General features: G+C 28.0%; 2 protein-coding genes across 2 annotated transcripts in view; one reads left to right on the top strand and one right to left on the bottom strand.

The window, feature by feature from the left end:
* Positions 1-968: 968 nt before the first annotated feature.
* On the bottom strand, positions 969-8,537 carry LOC132918940 (uncharacterized). Its single transcript, XM_060980297.1, has 4 exons — positions 8,526-8,537; positions 5,837-6,733; positions 4,646-5,692; positions 969-1,013 (listed from the first exon to the last, which is right to left on the bottom strand). Exons 1-4 carry the CDS (start codon positions 8,535-8,537, stop codon positions 969-971), a joined length of 2,001 nt encoding a protein of 666 aa, XP_060836280.1.
* Positions 8,538-14,511: 5,974 nt separating this feature from the next.
* Positions 14,512-20,247, top strand: part of LOC132922015 (receptor-type guanylate cyclase Gyc76C-like) — a 45,337-nt gene continuing 39,601 nt past the window's right edge. Inside the window, 2 exon segments of the mRNA XM_060985314.1 lie at positions 14,512-14,689; positions 14,774-14,845. The gene's annotated coding sequence lies outside the window, so the exon portion shown is untranslated.

The raw sequence follows: 20,247 nt of genomic DNA, 5'->3' as shown, positions 1-20,247 counted from the left end.
CAATGATTTATGTTTTCGACTGTATATCAGTTACAGGCCTCCTCACTACGAAATTCGGCGTCAAAGACATATCTCTAGTAAATGGCCGGCCGTACATTACATATTATCTTGCCACGGTTTTCGTTTACTGCGTCTCGTTTTCAACCGTCGAGGTGGTCGGTACGTTCACCTCGAGTCCATACACCGTCTCCGTGTCGTCAAAAAATATAATGGTTTTTGTAGTGCAGCCATTGACGTCTGTGGTTATTGCCATCTTGTGTGAGTTCGATCTGTTTGGTTTCGTACAAATCAACCAGGCCGGTCCGTTGTCGTCGTCGTCGGCGGCTCTGAGCGCAATATCCACGATATTCGGCATCGGATTGTTGTCATTTTCCAGCGGACAAACTAAATCGTCGCATTACCCGTCGATTTCTTCCGCGACTATTCCAACTCAGCTAGAACAATCGTTGTGTCCGGCGTTTTGCTCCAAGATTCATACACCATAACCGAAATATTCGGCATTGGACCAGCCGAAACGTATTTTGCCAAGTTTGTCGTTTAGTACATTTGGCAGGCATTTGGAATCTTTTTTATCAACTAAGGAGTATGTTTACTTGAGCTTGACCACCGGAATTCCAGGCATACTCGTACATTTGATTACGTTCATGATATAATGCGTCTGATATAACATTAAAATAATAATAAATACGAATGTTCTGTAAAACAAATAACAATACAACAATGTTCGTTATAACAGTTTTGAAATAGGTATGTGCCAAAAACGTATTAATGTTTATAATAATACACAAAGTAAACACATTAGCTAACCATTTCCATGACCAGAGGTATTTTATTGTTTTTGATCAAAAATGAACATTGTACCAAAATACGAAAAATAGTATCATAATAATAAGTACAAGTTATTATTCCGTTGCTAATTTTTCTCCTCATTACAATAATTGTTTCATTTTATAATACATTTGATTAACTTATGGTTTTTGGCATTCTCTAATGTAAATATCTAAAGTGAGTATCTGAAAAAACAATAAATTGTATTAGCTATCAAAAAATGTATAAATAAATAAATAATCTTTTTGAAAGTCATAGGTCTTGAAATTGTTTGAAAAAACTTTTTTTATTATGAGAGTAAGAACTTCTATGGCTATAAACCTAGTTAAGAAGCCAAATTGTTACCATAAAAAAATAAACAATTAGTATTTTACAAATATAAAATCACTCTATAAAATACAGTTAAAATATATTTATGTTGAGCAAACCACTTAAAATATTTTATTTTATTTACGTGGCGCTTAAAAACAATGGTATATTTTTATTGGATGTCGTTTATTAAAATGTTTAAATGTATGGACGACATACGTTTCTCCAGCCGCCCTCCCCCACCACACTATTGTGGTTATTCATTTGAAAATTAATCCGTATAAATGCATACAAATTCTATACTAAATATTTATGTAAAAAAATTTGAAAAAAATGTTTTGGGTGGGGGGCTGGGGATGAAACGTACGTGTATCGACGCGCGTTGGTATATACTGGTACAAACGAATTAGTTCTTAGTTCGTACATTCAGAAAAATGTACATTTTTAAATTTTGTTATCACATTGACATAAATCTGATTTATGAAAGAAAAACTGATCGGTATTGTGTACCTACTTATGAGTAATAATATGTATATAATTATTTTCCATCTAAAATAATAACTACTGAATGACCAGCATAATTTTTTTTTTTATTGAGTCGATTTTTCGTGAATTATAGTGCTTTTTATTCGTAAACCTAAAATATTCAATACGACATTGGTTTTTCAATATTTTCAATATATTGTAGTTTATATTATTTATAGGGTCATTAGTCGTATTAGACTTGTATAAATTAGATTTAAAACAATTATTTAAAAATCAAAACTGTCATAACACAAGAAACATTCAATGTAGTAGCTACTAGTTATTATAGTTATACAATTAAATCTATATACTAATAATTAGTCCGTGAAATTCTAATGTCAAAATATTCAATCTCTTCAGTGATTTAAGCTATACGAGAAAAAAACCTAATTTTTTTTTACAATAGGTGCCTATTGTAAAAATACATATATTTATATTTATAAAATTAAAATAATTTTTACAATCTGCATATGTTTCAGCACAATAAGTAAACCATAATTAATAAGATCAATTTTAATATTTACAATAGATGAAAAATCATGTAGCATATTAGTATAATACTATGAGGAGGGAGATCATCCAGCGATATAATATGTGATAAAACCTCTAAAAAAATATAATATATAAATGGTGAAATTTTATCTAATTCAAAATGTCATAAAAAAAAGGACGATAGGTACTTGCCACATGCGCAAAATAATTCATCGTCAAGTTAAATTATTTTAAATTATACATATAGAATAGATACTAATACGTTCTCTTAGCCACGTACTCAGGCATTTAATTTAAGTATTTAACATTATTTTTTGATATTATCTATTTTTAATTAAAATAAATATTTACTTTCATTTAAATTGTAATTCATAATTGTATGCTTTTAGTTGAACATATTGTATGAGATATTAATGGGACATATATGATTAGTCGAACACATCACGAATCTATTATATTTGACTACTATTTCGTTATCATTTACTATATTATAATATCATCGCGTATATTATATTATTATTGTTATAATATAAAAGACAACATTATTAATATACATCATGTATATATATAAAATAACGACCACATTCTCGTGTCTTATCATTTAGCGTATTGAACATATATATATTATTATAATGCCGATGACAGTTGTTGACACCAATGAAACCGTTCAGTCAGCCGATCAGTTCTTCGTTCTCCGCCACTCCCACCATCACTAACACTGCTCGGGTCGTCGGTCATAAATAATATCGTTATTTATTAGCACTCCGCGGTGACAATCGCATAGTTAAATTATTGTTTTTTAACGACTTTCGTTTTTTTTTTTTTTATTATTTATTCATCTATAATGACATGACGAAAGTACTCGGAAAATAAACAACAATTAATACGCGAGCGTCCCGAATTCTAAATGTGATTTAAAAATGTGTGTCACAAAACCAAGAATAATTTTTAATGCCGATTATCCAATTTTCACGGTTGATTTGAAAACAATATAAATTTATTATTATTTATTATATAATTATCAATATATGGATTGGTACTTTAGTACTTAACGTCGTACTCGTATTCTTCTTCTTCTTATCACTGAATCCTATATGGCTATATTATATGGTCATCCTGTTGCATTATAACTTATAACTTATAAGTATATAATTAATATAAAATAGTAGGTATTATTATTATTATTATTTTTACTATAGGTTTAGAGAATTATATTTCTAAAAAACATGCATAAATGTACTATATTGAAAAATGACCAAATATGAATTTAAAATTAAATTAAATATATATATATATATAATAATAATGAAAAAAATGTTTAGTGAATAATTGACATTTTCATTTTATACTCGTGTATTTTTATAATAAATTGTTCTTTTTTGTATATTTATATCGCTTCCATATCAATGCCATCTGATTATTTTATAAAAACAAAATAATATTGCAATAGGTATGTATAAAAATCATCACAGTAAAAATGAGCGCGACGCCTATTCTATAGCTACCTAAAATATTTAATATTTATTCAACACTAATGATAATATAATATAGGATTTCATTTTCAATTCATCATATTTATATAAATATTATTTTCAGATTTCACCAGTTGAGACTATACGACTGACGACCAGGGGCGGACTGAGCACCTGAAGGCCCAGGTGGCAAAATATTTTATAAGATATTAAAACATCAATAGATAAATGTACTTAAATTTTTATTATTCCTTATTATTAGTCAAATTATTATAAATGTTGTATTATTTAAAAAAAAAAAAAAAATTACAAAATTAATAAGTATTTTTTAATACATAAATATGTTAAATTATTTAAGAAATGAGTAAATTACTTAATACAGTGGAACTTCTTCCTATTGTATCTATAATTTTATTTGTAGTTGGAATAACATCAGATTCTACACTAATTAACATTAAAGACTCTAATAATTCTTCCTTCATTGTACTTCTAAGTCTGGTTTTTATTATTTTTAATTTTGAAAATGCACGTTCGCAATTCACTTGTGTGCAGGATAGAGTGAGAATATATTTATATGCCAAATATAAGTTTGTAAATGATGATGTATGTAAATTATATTTATATAAAAATTCTAATAAATGTGAGGGGCAACTATAACAGTCAACTTTATTTTCAGTATATTGACAAGAATTTTCAATTATATCATCACTTGATTCTGCAGAATTTTCAGAAGTATTTTCAGTATTTATAGTATTATTTGTTATACTTTTAATACAATTTTGATTATAAAATGATATAAATTGTAGTAACTCTTCTTTCAATGTGTTTCCAGATTCAATATTTGATTTTTGAGCAATAAATGTCAAATTTTCATCATTAATTAATAAAGGATTTTTTGCAAAGTCTTTAAATCGTTTTGGGTTTAATATACTTAATACATCATAGAGTTTTTCATTTTTCTCAAATCTATTTTCAAACGTGGTAATAAGTACATCATAAATTCTTCGATGTGTATTTACTTTAAAATATTCTACATTCGAAATATTTCTGATATCGTCTGATGCCAGCTCACCAGGCATTTTTTTAATTTTTGATCTTCGTTTATCTGGAAACGTTTCTTCAATGACTATATTAAGCTTTTTAATATGTTCAGAATTATTTTTACTAGATATAAAATTCATGGTTTTTTCAACAATTAAATTATATTTAGAAGAACCTTTTTTGAGGTCGCTTAATAAAGACTTAATTAAATTAATGACAGTAATAAAATCTAATTCTTTTGATTGGAGATATTTTGATGCTGGAGTGGTATAATGGAAAATTTCGAGAAATATAAATGAAGTTAGTATATATTCAAAAGATGTCCATTTTTCTAACAAGAATCTGGCATCTGAAGATGTATTAGAATCTATAGATGAATCAGTGTCAAGAAAATGCAGAGATTCAACTAAAACATTATATCGATCACTCGTTTCACCAGACACAAACCAAGAACCAAATATGCATTTTAATGCGGCATCTTTACTATTCCATCTTGTAGTTCCTAACTTTTGAAGTTTTCTTAATTTATCATTTCCAGTTTGATCTTTTGAAAGATAATTTTTCCAAATTCCAGTTCTTTTGTATGAATCAGAAAAAAAAACTGCAGTTTTCTGTAGTAAGTTGAAAAGATCTTGAGCAGATTTACAACATGAAGTAGAGTCTGTTACTATTAGATTTAATACATGTGCATGGCAATGTGTATAAATTGATTCGGGTGCAACTGTTTTTAAATGAGCTTGAAGACCATTATAAGAACCACTCATATTGGCAGCACCATCAAATGATTCCCCAATTAGTTTTGTTAGAGGGATATTCAATGTATCTAATTCTTTTTTCACAATATTATATAATGCTTCACCAGTTCCAGAGGTTGACTCTACTAAAGCAATCATTCTCTCAATTATTTTACCATTCAAAACATATCTTAGACAAATACACAATTGATCCATTACCGACGTATCCTGAGAAGAATCAACTTCTAATGAATACTGCCCCGCCAATAAAACTTCTTCTGAGATATGTTTCTTTATTAAATTACCAGTTATAGAAAAAATTTTATTTAAAAATGTTTTTGATAGAAATGTTACACATGAACCACGTCCAAATTGTTTTTTTTCTTTTTTTAATAAACTTTTTTTAATTGAATTATTTAAATGTGTTTGCAATACCGGGTCATATTTTGCTACAAGTTTCACAATTTCTAAAAAGTTCCCTTGTTTTAAATTTAAACTTAAATTATAAGCGGCTTCATTTCTCTTACTTCTAAATGCCAAACCTTGTTTACCGATTAATAAAGAAATATCTATAATTCTAGTTACAATTTCTCTATTTAATTCTACACTTTTTTGGCGATGACTTAATAGCGCATTAGTAATTGTATGTCCAGATGTAATATTAAGGTATGCCTTACAGGCGTCGTCATGAGGTACAGAACTTTCGTGTTTTTCTAATTGACTATAAAGATGTTTCAAATTTATTTCGATTCCATCTATAAATGGAGTACTACCCGGACGAGTAAACCCCATACATAAAGAACAATGAATTTTTCTAGTTATTGAATTATAAGAAACCCATTTTCGATTCACGAAATTATCATTTGGCATTTTTCTATAATATACTTTATTAATATTAAAGGGTATATTTATCTGAGGTTGACATGGATGTGCGTCAACAAAAGCAACTTTAGCTTGATGGTGACTACTAAATATAGGAGGAATAAAAAGACTAATTTTCGAATCGGTTTCAATTAGTTTTTTTGTACTTTTTTTTTCAGACTCGGATTCAGATGATGAAAAAATGTCATTGTCATTAATTATTACGTTTGATTGATCTTGTTCACTTGATCTACTTAAAATAGGAAATATATATGATGATTTAATAGTATTTTCTGAGGTTACATTGGATCGAAGTTCATTATTATCATTGGCCGATTTTTCAATTGGATTTGGTTGATCAGTAATATCGGTGACATTTTCATTTTGATTTTTATTAGAAGAATATTTTGAAAAAAAGTCTAACTTACGTTGTTTACTATCTGACCCAGCTGCAGATAATAATGCTGCCCGCTTTTCAATTTTTTTTTGAAAACCACTTTTTTGTTTTATTTTATTATCCATTTTAAATTGTATCCCTGTAAATGTAAATACTATATTTTAGGGGAAAAAATAAATATTGTTTTAAATTATACTAATTAAATTTATATTATAATTTGTTAAAAAAATAATTAGTCATTATTGTAATAACTATTATTGTATAAATGTATACGAGTACGAAAATTGTCTTCATAGTTCATAGTCTTGTTTATACCTAACATTTAAGATATTATTTGATTTTAAAAACAAAAATTGATAAAAATTTATTGACACGGACAAATTTAGAGAGATATTCTATATAATTGGTTATAAAGTTATTAGTTCTGTCTTTTCTTGTTGACAATTTATAAGAATTTTAGAATAATTATTAAATTATTATTATTTATTATGAATATAAATAATAATGTATAAGAATTACTATAATTATTATTATATTATTTATAGTTACATAGAATATAGAATTATATTTTTCATTATTTACACTTTACAGTTGAAATAATAAATAGCGAAAGGTATAATCCATATAATAATATTGCTATAAAAAAAAAATATAATTAAATAGGTACATTAAATTGTTGAAAATGAAAGGCCCAAGTACAAAAATTTCTAGGGGGCCTGGGCGGGTAATGCCACCTTCCCCCCCAGCCAGTCCGCCCCTGCTGACGACCCTCACTTCGGCCCGTAGAATATTCACATTAATTTGCAGTTAATAACTCAGACCTCAGATCTTAAGCTGCAGCCAGTCGTTCAGCTGGTTTGTATTCTCAAATAAACAGATTATAGATATTTTATTTAAAAGGAGGTTAAAATAAAGAATTGGAAAATTAAAGAAAGCAATTTAGATTACAACTTATTGATTTTGTTTTATCACTCTATCAAACCTAAACCTATCCTAAAGCGACATAAAATGTTCTTAAAGATAAAGTAAACTATAATTTATATACATTCAAACTTATATTTAACACGGAACTAAGTGCGTACCTTTAGCGTATTATAATAATGAAAATTTAGTATAGTAATTACTTTTTTAGATATACTATATTGTGTTGAAAAATGTAGTCACAATAATAATATTACATGTTTTTAACATAACTGTCTTTACTAATTATAAACTTAGTTATTACAACGAAATTTCACGAATAAAAATATTTAAGCGATATAACTGATATAAGAATAATATAGTTCCAATGCGTCCATGTCTATTCTTATAATTACCAAAAATAACATATTTTCACGATTAGGTAACTCGACAGAGGTATAATTAATTCAAGTGCCACGCTCTTTAGCTTAATAAACTACTCTTATACTGTAAACTCATAATTTAAAGGTTCTCAAGCGGAAACGTTTTATAGTCTATATATATATATTCGATGCCCAAGTTACTCCTATATTTCCTTTAGGTGTTATATAAACTATACATGAAAATTATATTAAAATATTTACTTAATTTCGTTAATATTTGTGAAATAAATATTATCTCGGAAAATTGGAAGTACAAAAACAAAACAAATAAAAAATAATTGATAAAACAAACAGTTGTTTAAAAAATATTATGTCAATTTTATATTGGAGATAAAACAAATATTATTTGCCTGTAATCAGTTTATTAAAACTTAATGTCTGTCTGCATTATGAAATTATGAGTACGACGTACGTGTGTATAATGATTTATTGTGGTCTTTATACTTTTATGTAGTAAACCAACCGCATAAGTAACTTTACCGTAATTTATTTGCTAAACATATTATTAGCCAGACTGGCTTACGACATGTAGCATATTGCCTATACCTATGTACTTATTGCCTATATTGTTGTCTATGTAATGCATAATAATAAATAATAATAATATCATAGATGGCCAAATTTATAATATACTGTAACTGTACTATAGGTACTTAATCTGATTTAGTTAAATTTTCTTTTTAACACAATTCTTTATTAAGCAATCTGTTACATTATGAACAATAAGCAATAAGTAATAATTGATATAATAATATATACCGACAGCCGACAGGAATAATGGGTTGAAGAGACCTTCTAGTGGAGATACTTCGCCAAGAGATGAGTTATAAATTAATAATTAAAAATTATATAATATTTAATTCTAAAAGTTAATTAATGTTTTTTTTAATTACAGCCAGTGTCGCATCACATATAATGATCGTGCAGCTTATTTTTTTTTCAATAATAACTAACTTTTGTTAAAAATTAATTATAATATTTATTGTTATTGCTCACTAGCTATTGTATGGTTTAGGAATTTACAGTATTTTTGTTTCTTCTTTTTTTTTCGTTCAAAAAACAAGAAACGAGTGGAAAAAAAGTATTTTTGTCCTTCCTAAATTATTAAATATTAATTTGTTTATTATTTTTTAAATCATGTATAAGCGTCGACAAAAATAATTTAATTAATTTTCAATTTCAGACGTTGTCACTAAAATGTATAAGCAAGATTTAAACTTAACTTAAGTACTAGTGTCTATAGTACAGATTCTATTAAAATAAAATCTGTGATATTAGTTAAACATCTATTATTTTTAAAATTACCTGTGTAAACTAAAAAATTAGAGTGGAGGGAGTTGTCGGTGGCGGCAAAAACTCTTGAAGAGTTGTGATGCCGATGAAGAAGAAGAAGAAACTAAAAAATTACAATGAACAATTACATTTATTAAGCTATTAAGAAAATTAATTATAACTATAGTTAAATTTTTTTTTTATAGAACTAGTCTTTTAACTAGTTAATGCCCACTATTATGTAATATTATGATAATAGAATTTGGTACATTATACTTATCGATTTTTTAGTATTTGTTTAGGTGATATCAGGATATGTTTATCAAAACAGTTAAAAGCCATTTTTATGGTTGATGGTTGAGTAACAAAAGTTATTTACACCTAAATTATTATCATAAAGAAATTATATTATTGATAGATATTTTACAAAAAAAGGTATATTATGTTACAATGTTATAATAGTTTTTTATCTAAACTTGTGTGGAGCGCAGAAACAAATATTTATTACCTACAGCTAGTAGGTATATCAAATACATATACATCTCATCAGTCATTACATATTTAATCAAAACATATTTTTTTAAGTATTTGAGATTGTTTCTAAAATAATTTTTTATTTAAATCTTTATTTGTAAATAGATAATATTCAACCGTATATAGGTGTTATAATATTATATTTTTTTCAGTTACGTAAATATTATATGTACTATAAAAAGGTATAATATTTATAAATGGTTTTAAAATATGTATGGATAAAAAAATTATTTTCACGAACTTTCTCTTATTATCTTGTAGTAAAAATTTAAAACCCGTCGTACTTAGGGCGTGACTATAAAACACAACGGCGACCAATCCCAGCATTACAATTGGTTCATAACATAATAATACTTCGTACGGGCATTACGTATCTTTTTACGTTTTTTTTAAATTTATTTTAACCAATTTGTCTCACAACATTTTATCATTTTGATTAAAGCCTGAAATTTTAGGAACTTTGGAAGTTATCATTATTATTACAACATTCGGGTACAATATTGGAATTACGCGTATGAATAAGTATTATTGTCTGCTAATAAAACTTTGACGGTCGTGAAACTTATCGTTTGGTAGGTACACATAAGCTTTAAATTTTAGCATACTATGCAGTTATATTTTGGCAAGGGTGTTCGTCACCGGCAATACAACACATGTATTTTACAAATCATAATATAAAACTTGAAAGTGATTGCAAATTCGGCACAGTAATGTCAGGTATAGAAAATCAATTTTATAAACTCCACCAATCAACCCTGATTTTTCAAGAAATAAATACATAATTTTTAAACTGTGGACTCAGATTTTTTAAGCTTGGTACCTAAATATTATGTGATGATTAGGTTTTCAGTTTTTAAATTAAATTCATTCAATATAAAACTGATTTTTAGAGTGAGTTTCGCCGGGTTCGGTTTGTATTTTTTTGTAGTTTGTTGATATTCGGATTAATTGAATTTATTGTTCGTATACCATACAATAATAATAATAATAATAATTGTTCGTACCTATATAAAAATGTGTAAAAAATACATGGCGAAATAATTTGAGTCAAAATTATAATTGCAGACATTTTAACTATAGGATTACCTACCTACTATTTAGTGTAAGTTTACGATCAAACTTTTTTTATTATACGAGTACATGCTTTATTGACGGACAGTGTTTACAACAAAAACATAATAGGCCAAGTTAATATTTTCAAACATTTAAATTTCCCAAACCAAACAATAGTAAGATTAAAAACTTAAAATGTACATAAATATTTACAATATAGTTATATAGACTTTTTCACGTCATATTATTGTTTAATTGCCTCATTACTAAAATTATAATTATTTATTAATTTATATATTTACGCATAGATTAAACTATATTATATATTTTTATATACTGCTTTTAGTGTTATTGCTGTTCATTAATAATTATTATTTTACGATCTAGTCCAATTATTTGATTTATATTGGATTGTGTCGTACAAACTGTAAAGTATTATGTTTATCTTTATTGTAAATATTTTTGAATTTCTTGAAAAAAAAAATTGTCATATAATTATGTTCATTATAATATTAGACACAATAAGTTTATGTCGTTAATGAGACATAATCTTACTGCGAAATGCAAATCATCATCACCGTAAAATACTTAAAAATACGTTTTAAGGTCCAAAAATGCTAAAAACATTACAATAACTAATATTTGTAGCATATAGTTATATAAATACAATTATGTTGGTAGTTGGTATATAAATTAGGTACGTAACATCGATTATAAATAAAGCTAATAAAAAATAAAAATATATTTTAGTTATAATATAAACGTGATATTGTGATAAACAATAATACCCAATAGCCTGAATCTATATTTTTAAAAATATTTTACATAATTGTTTGTATTTTAAGTACCTCTATGGCTCTATTCATCTTTAAAATCAATAATTTATACGTAAATACTAATTTACTATGTAAATAATTTATTTTCAATTTATTGTTTTGCTTCGAAAGCGACTTGTTGACTGTTGTACATACGGACAAACAGGAATTTATAACGTTATTTTAAATTCTATGCAATAATTTTCTTATTTTAAGAACACTTTAGAATATAGTTTAACACTACTACACCTGAAATAAACATTTATTTTGGACTAAAATTTTGAATAATTTTAAGATTAATATGCATTGTTTAGTATTTATCTATACAATAATGTAGTATTATAATGACGCTATTATTTTAATTTTTTGAAAATATTATTTTGCTTAGGTTATAGTTAGGGACGTATATTAAAGTTAAACTAAGTATCATAAATTCATAACTATATTTTATTATCATAAAATTAAACTTTATCCTCGTACTATAGGTATATTTCCAATTCTTATGTACATAATATAGTTGATAGTTGATATTATTGCTACATTATAATATAATAAACCAGTCTCTATACGCATATAAATAAGTGTTTCTCTATTTTTTTTCCTATTGGACGTACTAATGTTGATTGGTATTTTGTATATTGCACTATTATATTATACAGCTGCTGTAATACATAATATATATTATATTATAGCAACAGTGCACTTTTTTTATCATTCACGCGTGATGACGTCAAATTGTGAACTTTCAATTGACTTTAAAATTAACGACCGTCGATCAGAAATTAATTTTGTAATTACAGAAAATTAGGTATGGTATTTTTTTTTTTGTTACATACGTGATTTCGATGATTAAACAGGCGGCGCAAAACGAAAATCGATGTAATTATTCTAAACTAGTGTCTGGATTAAATGTGATTATTTTTATGTCGAGCAAGCGAATTCCTGCAAAAACCGTCGCAATCGGTCGCATGTACCGTTTATTCTATGTCATTACACCTTTATAATAATGTATCGTATGCCATCACCAGAATCCGATTGAACTTTCGAGAGCATATAACACAATATCTCAAATACCAATTAATTTGTACTACATAAATACATAATATGCCTACAACTATAATAGTAGTTAAAGTTAATCGCCCGATAACAGTTTACAGGCCAGTCCGTCTTAATGATAACGACTAACAAATATATCCTATACCGATTATACCTATAGGTATATACTATACTATATACTTTACATTCACAATACCTACTACACCTATTTGGATATTTACCTATATTAATACACCAAAACAATGTTTATACTATTAAAAGCTATTATACAGTATCTAAATTTATTCAGCAAACTAGATATATAATATTGAAAAACATTGTACTACCTAAATGTTAATGAGACGATTTTTATATACAACTATATATTATAAAAAAAATTAAGCAATAACTCTGTTAATACAATAAACATAGTATAAAAATTAAAAAATGTGTATTAAGTAGGTAACTACTAACTAATACGAGTAATACGTAATTATAATATTTTGTTTTTATATTAATAAAAATATATCATTTTGAATATACGAGTACTACTGTACTAGTAACATAAACTATTATACGTCAATCCGTATTATAATATACATATAAATAAATATATTGATAAGTTCGTTGTACTATTGTAAGGTTCTGACAAATTCACGATTTTGGTTATTAATTATTATAATTGTTATAAATATTATACATTTAAACATTTTAGTATGATATTATATATACATTTATTTTTTAGTGGAAATGTAGTCAATATCTCATTCGGTGGAAAAAGGACAGGTATACACTTTTGGCGGAAACGAGTTAGACCCGTCGTCGCGTCCGTTTCAGGTGCAAGTGCGCTAAGTGCAGATGATCGGGCCGGTGGCCCCTCTGAAAAATCTCGCCGGAAAATTTCGCGACGAGACGTGCAATCCTGGACCGGACGGCAGATGGCGTCCCATCTTGTTTATTGCTGTTGCGCCGCCCCGTTATCAAGAACTGGATGCACTCGGCGGCGGCGGCGGCAACGATCGAGGCCACCGGTCTATTAATAGTAATCATATCACTCTCAGGAAGTGCGTGTGTGTTTGTGTGTTGCCGTGTGTACGTGCGCGAGTGTGTGCGCGTGTGTGTATAACAACAACTTGTTGCTCGCCGCCGCCGCCGCCGTCGTCGCTGTTGCTGCCGCCGCCACTGCCGCAACCGCAACCGCAATGTTTAGTACTAGTCTCCGTTCCGTGCACGTTACGCGCGCTCGTCGCACACGCGTAAACACGTCGTATAATAATTTATAACATAATAATAATAATAATATCCCAAACGGATAAAAGCCGTAAATTATTATCCACTGTATCAAGTTGTATTCCCATCGTTTTATTATTTTTTTTCCTTCGAGCTGCGGCACATTTATTATTTTTCGAAAATTTGACAAACGCGCGTATTTATACGTGTGCGTATTATTATTTTTTTTTAAACATTTTTTACGCGGTTCACTATGAAACATTAATAAAATAAATAACAACAATAATCGTATCATCTGCTGCGGTGATCAGTCGGTGTTTCAGCGGCCGCACGCTCGTTTACCGCCGCCGACTGCCATTTTCTAGGTTATGTTTAATGATAACCAGTTGTCCGAACAGTGATAATATATAAAATAAGCGATCGACGGACCTGTGGAACGACCGTCGTTGACGGGTACGAATCAAATGCGCTATCGTTTAGCTGACCAGTAAGTAAAAGCCATTGGTGGGGCAACGACCGTCATTCGAATTTTATTCTGTTTTATGTTTTTACTGTTTTTTAGGTATTATTCTTACCTAGTTTACGGTCGATATTTTATTATATTCTCGTACTTATCTGTCCAACCCTCCCCGCGAGATTTCGAAAAAAAATTTTCGCATATGCTGTCGCCGTTTTTTTACTTTTATTTTATTTCAGTTTTTATCGCGTTTACGTGTGTGCATATTTATAATATATAATTTGTGTAAACGTGTGTATAGAGTATATATCTCACGGCATTCGTGACGAGACGGATTTAAAAAAAATAATCGTTTTGTGTTTACACTGTTTACAGGTATTCGGGGCGTGTATGAATTCAGTGTTATCGGTCCGTCGATGATGTCAACCCGGACGTTGATTCTGACTGGTAAGCGTTGTACAGTTTAATAATAACAATAATATTACATTAATATACCGTTGCTATACATAGATAGTAGATACACTTACCACTTACGTCGGTATATAGATCTATAGGTAATACCTGCACTATATGCACCTAGCCACCTAGGTAATTATAATACAATTATGAAACTGGTTTGCGTCTCTATTTGAGTAGTTCCCTCACGTTTAAATTACATTTTTGAAATCGTTATGTGTATAGGCTAGACCCCACGCAAGAGTTTTTGCGTGTCTTGCGTTTCCCGCATGACAATTTCATTACAAAATAATAATAAATTGCCAATAATAATTGTACTTGTGTTTTTTAACGGCTATTTCATTAAATTGCATTACACCGCCGATGTCCCTTCAATTAGTACTGTATCATCGGGTGTACAACACATGCACACTTCTTGTTGACCGATGACTCGTCCATTAATATATTAATAATAACAATAATATTTGGTTTTCACGCAATTACGCGTTGGCAGTCTTTTCGATTTCGATTCGACGACGAACGATCATCATTAATTATTAATTATTACTATTACACGTCGTCCGTGTTAATAAAATAATATGATGGATGCGTTCGTCGTCGCCACCATGATGCGAGCGGTGCGAGGGAAAAAAATAGAAGCGTTTTCCGATGATAATAATATTAGCTAACACCGCAAAATAAATTACAAACATAAAGACTATATAATTTAATACCTGTATGGCTCTATATGTATCATATGGGTAAACATTTTGGCGGCATTTTATGTAAATATGTATAATATTGTATTGTATAGGCGATGGGCATATACTTCGGCGTCTTCTGGAAACGTATTACAGGTAGTTTGTAAGTATATCACGGTATCGTTAGCTCTACGTAACGATTACGACGCGGTCCGTATATATTATACACGCGCACAATGTCCGCATGCAAGCCTATAAAAACCCATTAGAAAAAAAAAAAACCAAACAAAAACCGAATCTATCCCCGAGCACACCACGACTATAACACACGGCTACTATACGTCTATACCACACCACGCACAATCTTGACCGTGACATTTTCGGCGGAGGCCACCCAAACAGCATTGAAAGTATTGAGACGAGAGCTCGAGGCGCCGCCCGCATATGTTTTTAACATTTCAAAAATAATATATTAGTATATTTATTATTATTTATTATAAATTATAATATCGTATTTAAGTATGAGATATTATTATGTTATAATATATATTACGTTATCGAGGATGTTATTCGACGATGACGGCATTTCGGTTTTTTTTTCACACATGCGCTCCGCCGAAATTACGTAATTACGATACAAAAGTCCACCTTCTTTCCCTCCACAGTTTGGGCGCGTGTGTATGTGTGTTCTTCCCGCCCAGGTCGTTTGGTAATTACACAGTAATTCGGGCACGTTTCCGAAGGTCAACGTGTGACACTCTGGCCAGCGGTGTTTTTACACATACCCACACATACACACACACACACCATACGTGTCATACGTACAATGTACATCAGTACTATATATTACTATTATTACTACTACTACTACTACTACTACTATAATACTACTACTACGCTGTCTTATTGTTTTCGGAGACGACGAGGTCGAATGGTTCGCAAAGTGGTCCGACTTAATCTATATATATATACATAGTATTATAACAATACGCATGGAGCGTAGGTGTTACCCCGTGGCGATACACGCGGTCCTACGATAATAATTCTAATACTATTAGGGCTTGTCTATCGTATGTTATTATATTATTATATTTGGTATGAAATCGTTTTGTCCGAGGTGTGTTGAACGTACCTGTATGACCGTTTCGGTGTAGAGGATTTGACAATATTTTTACGTTTAGAGTCCATGTCATGTTATTATCTATTCCAGAAACATTTTGAATGTATGACGTGTATATATATATATATATATACCTATAATTTTTAAACCCCGCGCACTTGTTGCGTTTAGAGTTTGTTTGAAAAAAGAGAAAAACACCATCGTAATCCACGTGCCGAGTACACACGCTATATGCCTTCTTATACTGTCGGGCTTGTCGCGAGAAATTATCGCGATCAAACAATGCGTCATAGTGCAATTATATTATTGTTTTCCGAGCTTTATAAGTTTATAATGAACAAATATTATTTATTATGCGTCCACGTGTTTGCTCAATTACGAAAACACAATACACATAATATAGCTATTATAGTAGGAAACAGCTTATTATAGTATTTTCGACATTTTTTACGACGCGTTATAAAAGAAAACGACGATTGTCTAGATAACCCGAGAAGACGCTTAGGTTTTGGTGGTCTTTTTACTTCTTTATTTTCAAATCGTTTTCGATAACGAACGAAAAAAATCAATTATTATACCTTGATGGGTTAACTAAAGGGCATCTCACGGGTTTTGGTACAGAGTTCGAATCCGAGGGACTCTACAATTACCGTGTTATTTTTAATTGATTTGATAATGTTTTACGCGTCAGAATTTTCAAATACACGCTATAGGTATATTGCTCTGCTATTATTACCATTATTATTAGTATTATTTTAATTATTCATAAGCTCTAACCATAATAACGCGACTAACTTTCAAAATAATAATTACCTATTGAAAACGAAAATTGTTACGAGCTGCATAAATTATCATTATGCGAAACGAAATATTATGTTGTATACAAAACGTGATCGTTTTGTTCAATACAGTGCTAAGATTTATATTGAAATTTATATTTTGAAAATTTTTTTACCTATCTATAGTTTGCATTTACTTTTAAAATGTAATATAAATCTATAACCTTTGTAACAATAATACTTACCATGGGTTCACTGCAGAATATTTTTGGTATTGTTGTATTAATTTTAATTCCAAACTATAATCGTTTAAAATAATTCCAAATGGAGGCGCTCTAACCTAATAAAGTGTGTTAGATATTTTACTAAAAAACGGATTTTTTTTAAATGTATTACCTTCGTATAATGTTGCATCTCTAATACACTTATTCGTTATCCTAAGTGATATTAATTATTTCAACTCATGTCTGGTTGCACGCACTCATATAGGTCTATGTATAGTCTATGTATATTATGTAGGTATTTGACATTTGTGTATGTAACGACTGTATGTGTGTATATATAATAATTACCTTACTGCTTAGTAATTGTATTAAGCAATATTTAAGTTATACCACTTGACGATAATAAAGCAATCATTTGTATTATTGATGAAGCATGAAGCATTATATAGCTTAAGTATATTATTTTTAATCTAAATCCTTGTCTTTATGTGCATAAAGGTATTTAATCAGCTGTTATTTAAGGTAAAATGATTTTTGAGATGATTAATTTGGTGTATCGCCTATAAAAGAGTAGGTGAATGCAATAAATAAAATAATAATAATAGATTTAATAATAACATTAAAGCTATTATATTATCTGTTCGTGCCTAAACATTTACCTACTGCTATAGTAGTAAAATAAATATATTTTATTACTTCTATATATAGATAATTTGAACAATGTTTATAACAACTAATTTAAATGGTTTTTTTCACGTAGGTACAAATATAATAGGACCATTATAATGATAATTATTTTTCTTGGTAAATGAAAAGATATTTTATATACAGGGTGTTCCAAATTTCATGTGAGAGCCAAATTCAGCATGATATACTTAAATTAGAGAAAAATGACCTATGTGAAAACCTTTTTGAATCATTAATCTAAAGTAATTTGATATTAATTATTTTTTTTATTAATTAAAAAGGGGACATTTTAGGGGTAACTTTTAAAATTCAAATGGGAAAATATATTTTTGAAATATGATTCATATATGATTTATTTTTAATTTTGACGTATCATTCATAATTATGCATAAATAATTAAAGAAGTTATTAACATTTGAATTTTGTATTTTAATTTATAAAATGCCATCAATGAATATTAATAATAGACATTTGGGCTTCTGTTATACACCGATGCATTCTTATACAACCTTAATAATCTTTATGCTAACTTACTATCAATTTATTATAGTCATAAAACGTATGTTTGGTATCTTAATTTAAGCTTAATATATTACATAGGTAAAATCGTATCATTGTATTGAAAATAAAAAAAAAACAACACATTAGATAACAATATAATATACCTACATGATATTACAATACGTAATATTATATTATATATTGTTCTATTTATAATCATAACATAATATTTATTATTTATAATATAAAATTATAAACAAAGATCATACAGTAAATAAATAGGCAATAGCTATTTATATCAAATTGTTGTATAAATTATATTATACAGCATACAATTATTTAAAATTTATACAAATAGGTACCTGTATTTTTCGACTAATTTAGGTACCTAAATATATTTTTTTATTTAAATAATAGGTAATAACTAGGGCCCGGTAGTTCATGCATTTACATGTTTTTACTGAGTGCATTAAAACGTTGCTTGATGAGATAAAAATTTGAATCACAATATAACGAGTTTAAAAATGAAATTTTAATATTCATATTTTTGCATATTTTGAGGTTTTTTAAAAATTTAAGCATACTTTAAAATAAAATTGCATTTTACTGCATTTTAGTGTTATTATTATTATTTTTTTTTATTAATATTTTATGATAATGTCGGACTTTGAGTATATTTCAAAATGCATTTGTTGAAAAATATGTCTTTTTAACGTTGCCAATATAAAATAAAAACCTGATTAAAATTAGCGTCATGGCTTGGTCGGGCTGATAATTGTCATTAATTTGTAATAGAAACCCTAACTAAATATTCAAAATCCCTAGTTGTAAATTTTAATTCTTGAAGTAAATATAACATATTAAATCATATTAAAATTGTGGATATTTTTTTCCCATCTTTTAATTATTATTTTTACCAAAAAAAACAAAAAAAAACTTAATGTAAAAAAAACAAAATACACATTTAGATCATATTTTAGTGATTTTAAGCGTATATTTTGATACTTTTTAATGCATGAACTTTCAGGCCCTATTATCATACTTTTATTTTGTTTGAATAAACTTAATATTAGATATACCATTTCTAAACACTGCAAAATGACATTGTATTGATTATATCCAATAATATTTTAAATTTAAATCAATGGGCTAAATACAAATTAAATAAACACAGAATACACATTTAATTGTGATGAAACAACTAATTTAAAATTTGAAGTCTTAGATAGGTACAAATGTACTATGAATTGTATATGAATATTAACTAATGATGGTGATGAACAAAAATATAATTTTTAATTTTTCAATGATCCATAAAAGATATACAAAGTACCTTCTTAGTGTAAATATATAAATGATACATATTATCAAAATTATGTCTTCTGATGTTAGTTTAAAAAAA

Source organism: Rhopalosiphum padi, chromosome 2, assembly GCF_020882245.1.
Source record: "Rhopalosiphum padi isolate XX-2018 chromosome 2, ASM2088224v1, whole genome shotgun sequence".
In the NCBI taxonomy this organism is placed as follows: Eukaryota; Metazoa; Arthropoda; class Insecta; order Hemiptera; family Aphididae; genus Rhopalosiphum; species Rhopalosiphum padi.
Note: the sequence above shows the minus strand (reverse complement) of the source record. Positions and strands in the feature narration are given on the sequence as shown.

Bases quoted from the DNA above. Each gene is read 5' to 3' on its own strand.
- LOC132918940 (XM_060980297.1), bottom strand. The intron at 5,693-5,836 runs GTATTGCAAACA...AATTTAATAAAG, and splicing joins TTGTAGCAAAATATGACCCG to AAACATATCTCAGAAGAAGT. The intron at 1,014-4,645 runs GTAAATACACAT...TTGTTTTTTCAG, and splicing joins CGAATGTAGAATATTTTAAA to ATACTCACTTTAGATATTTA.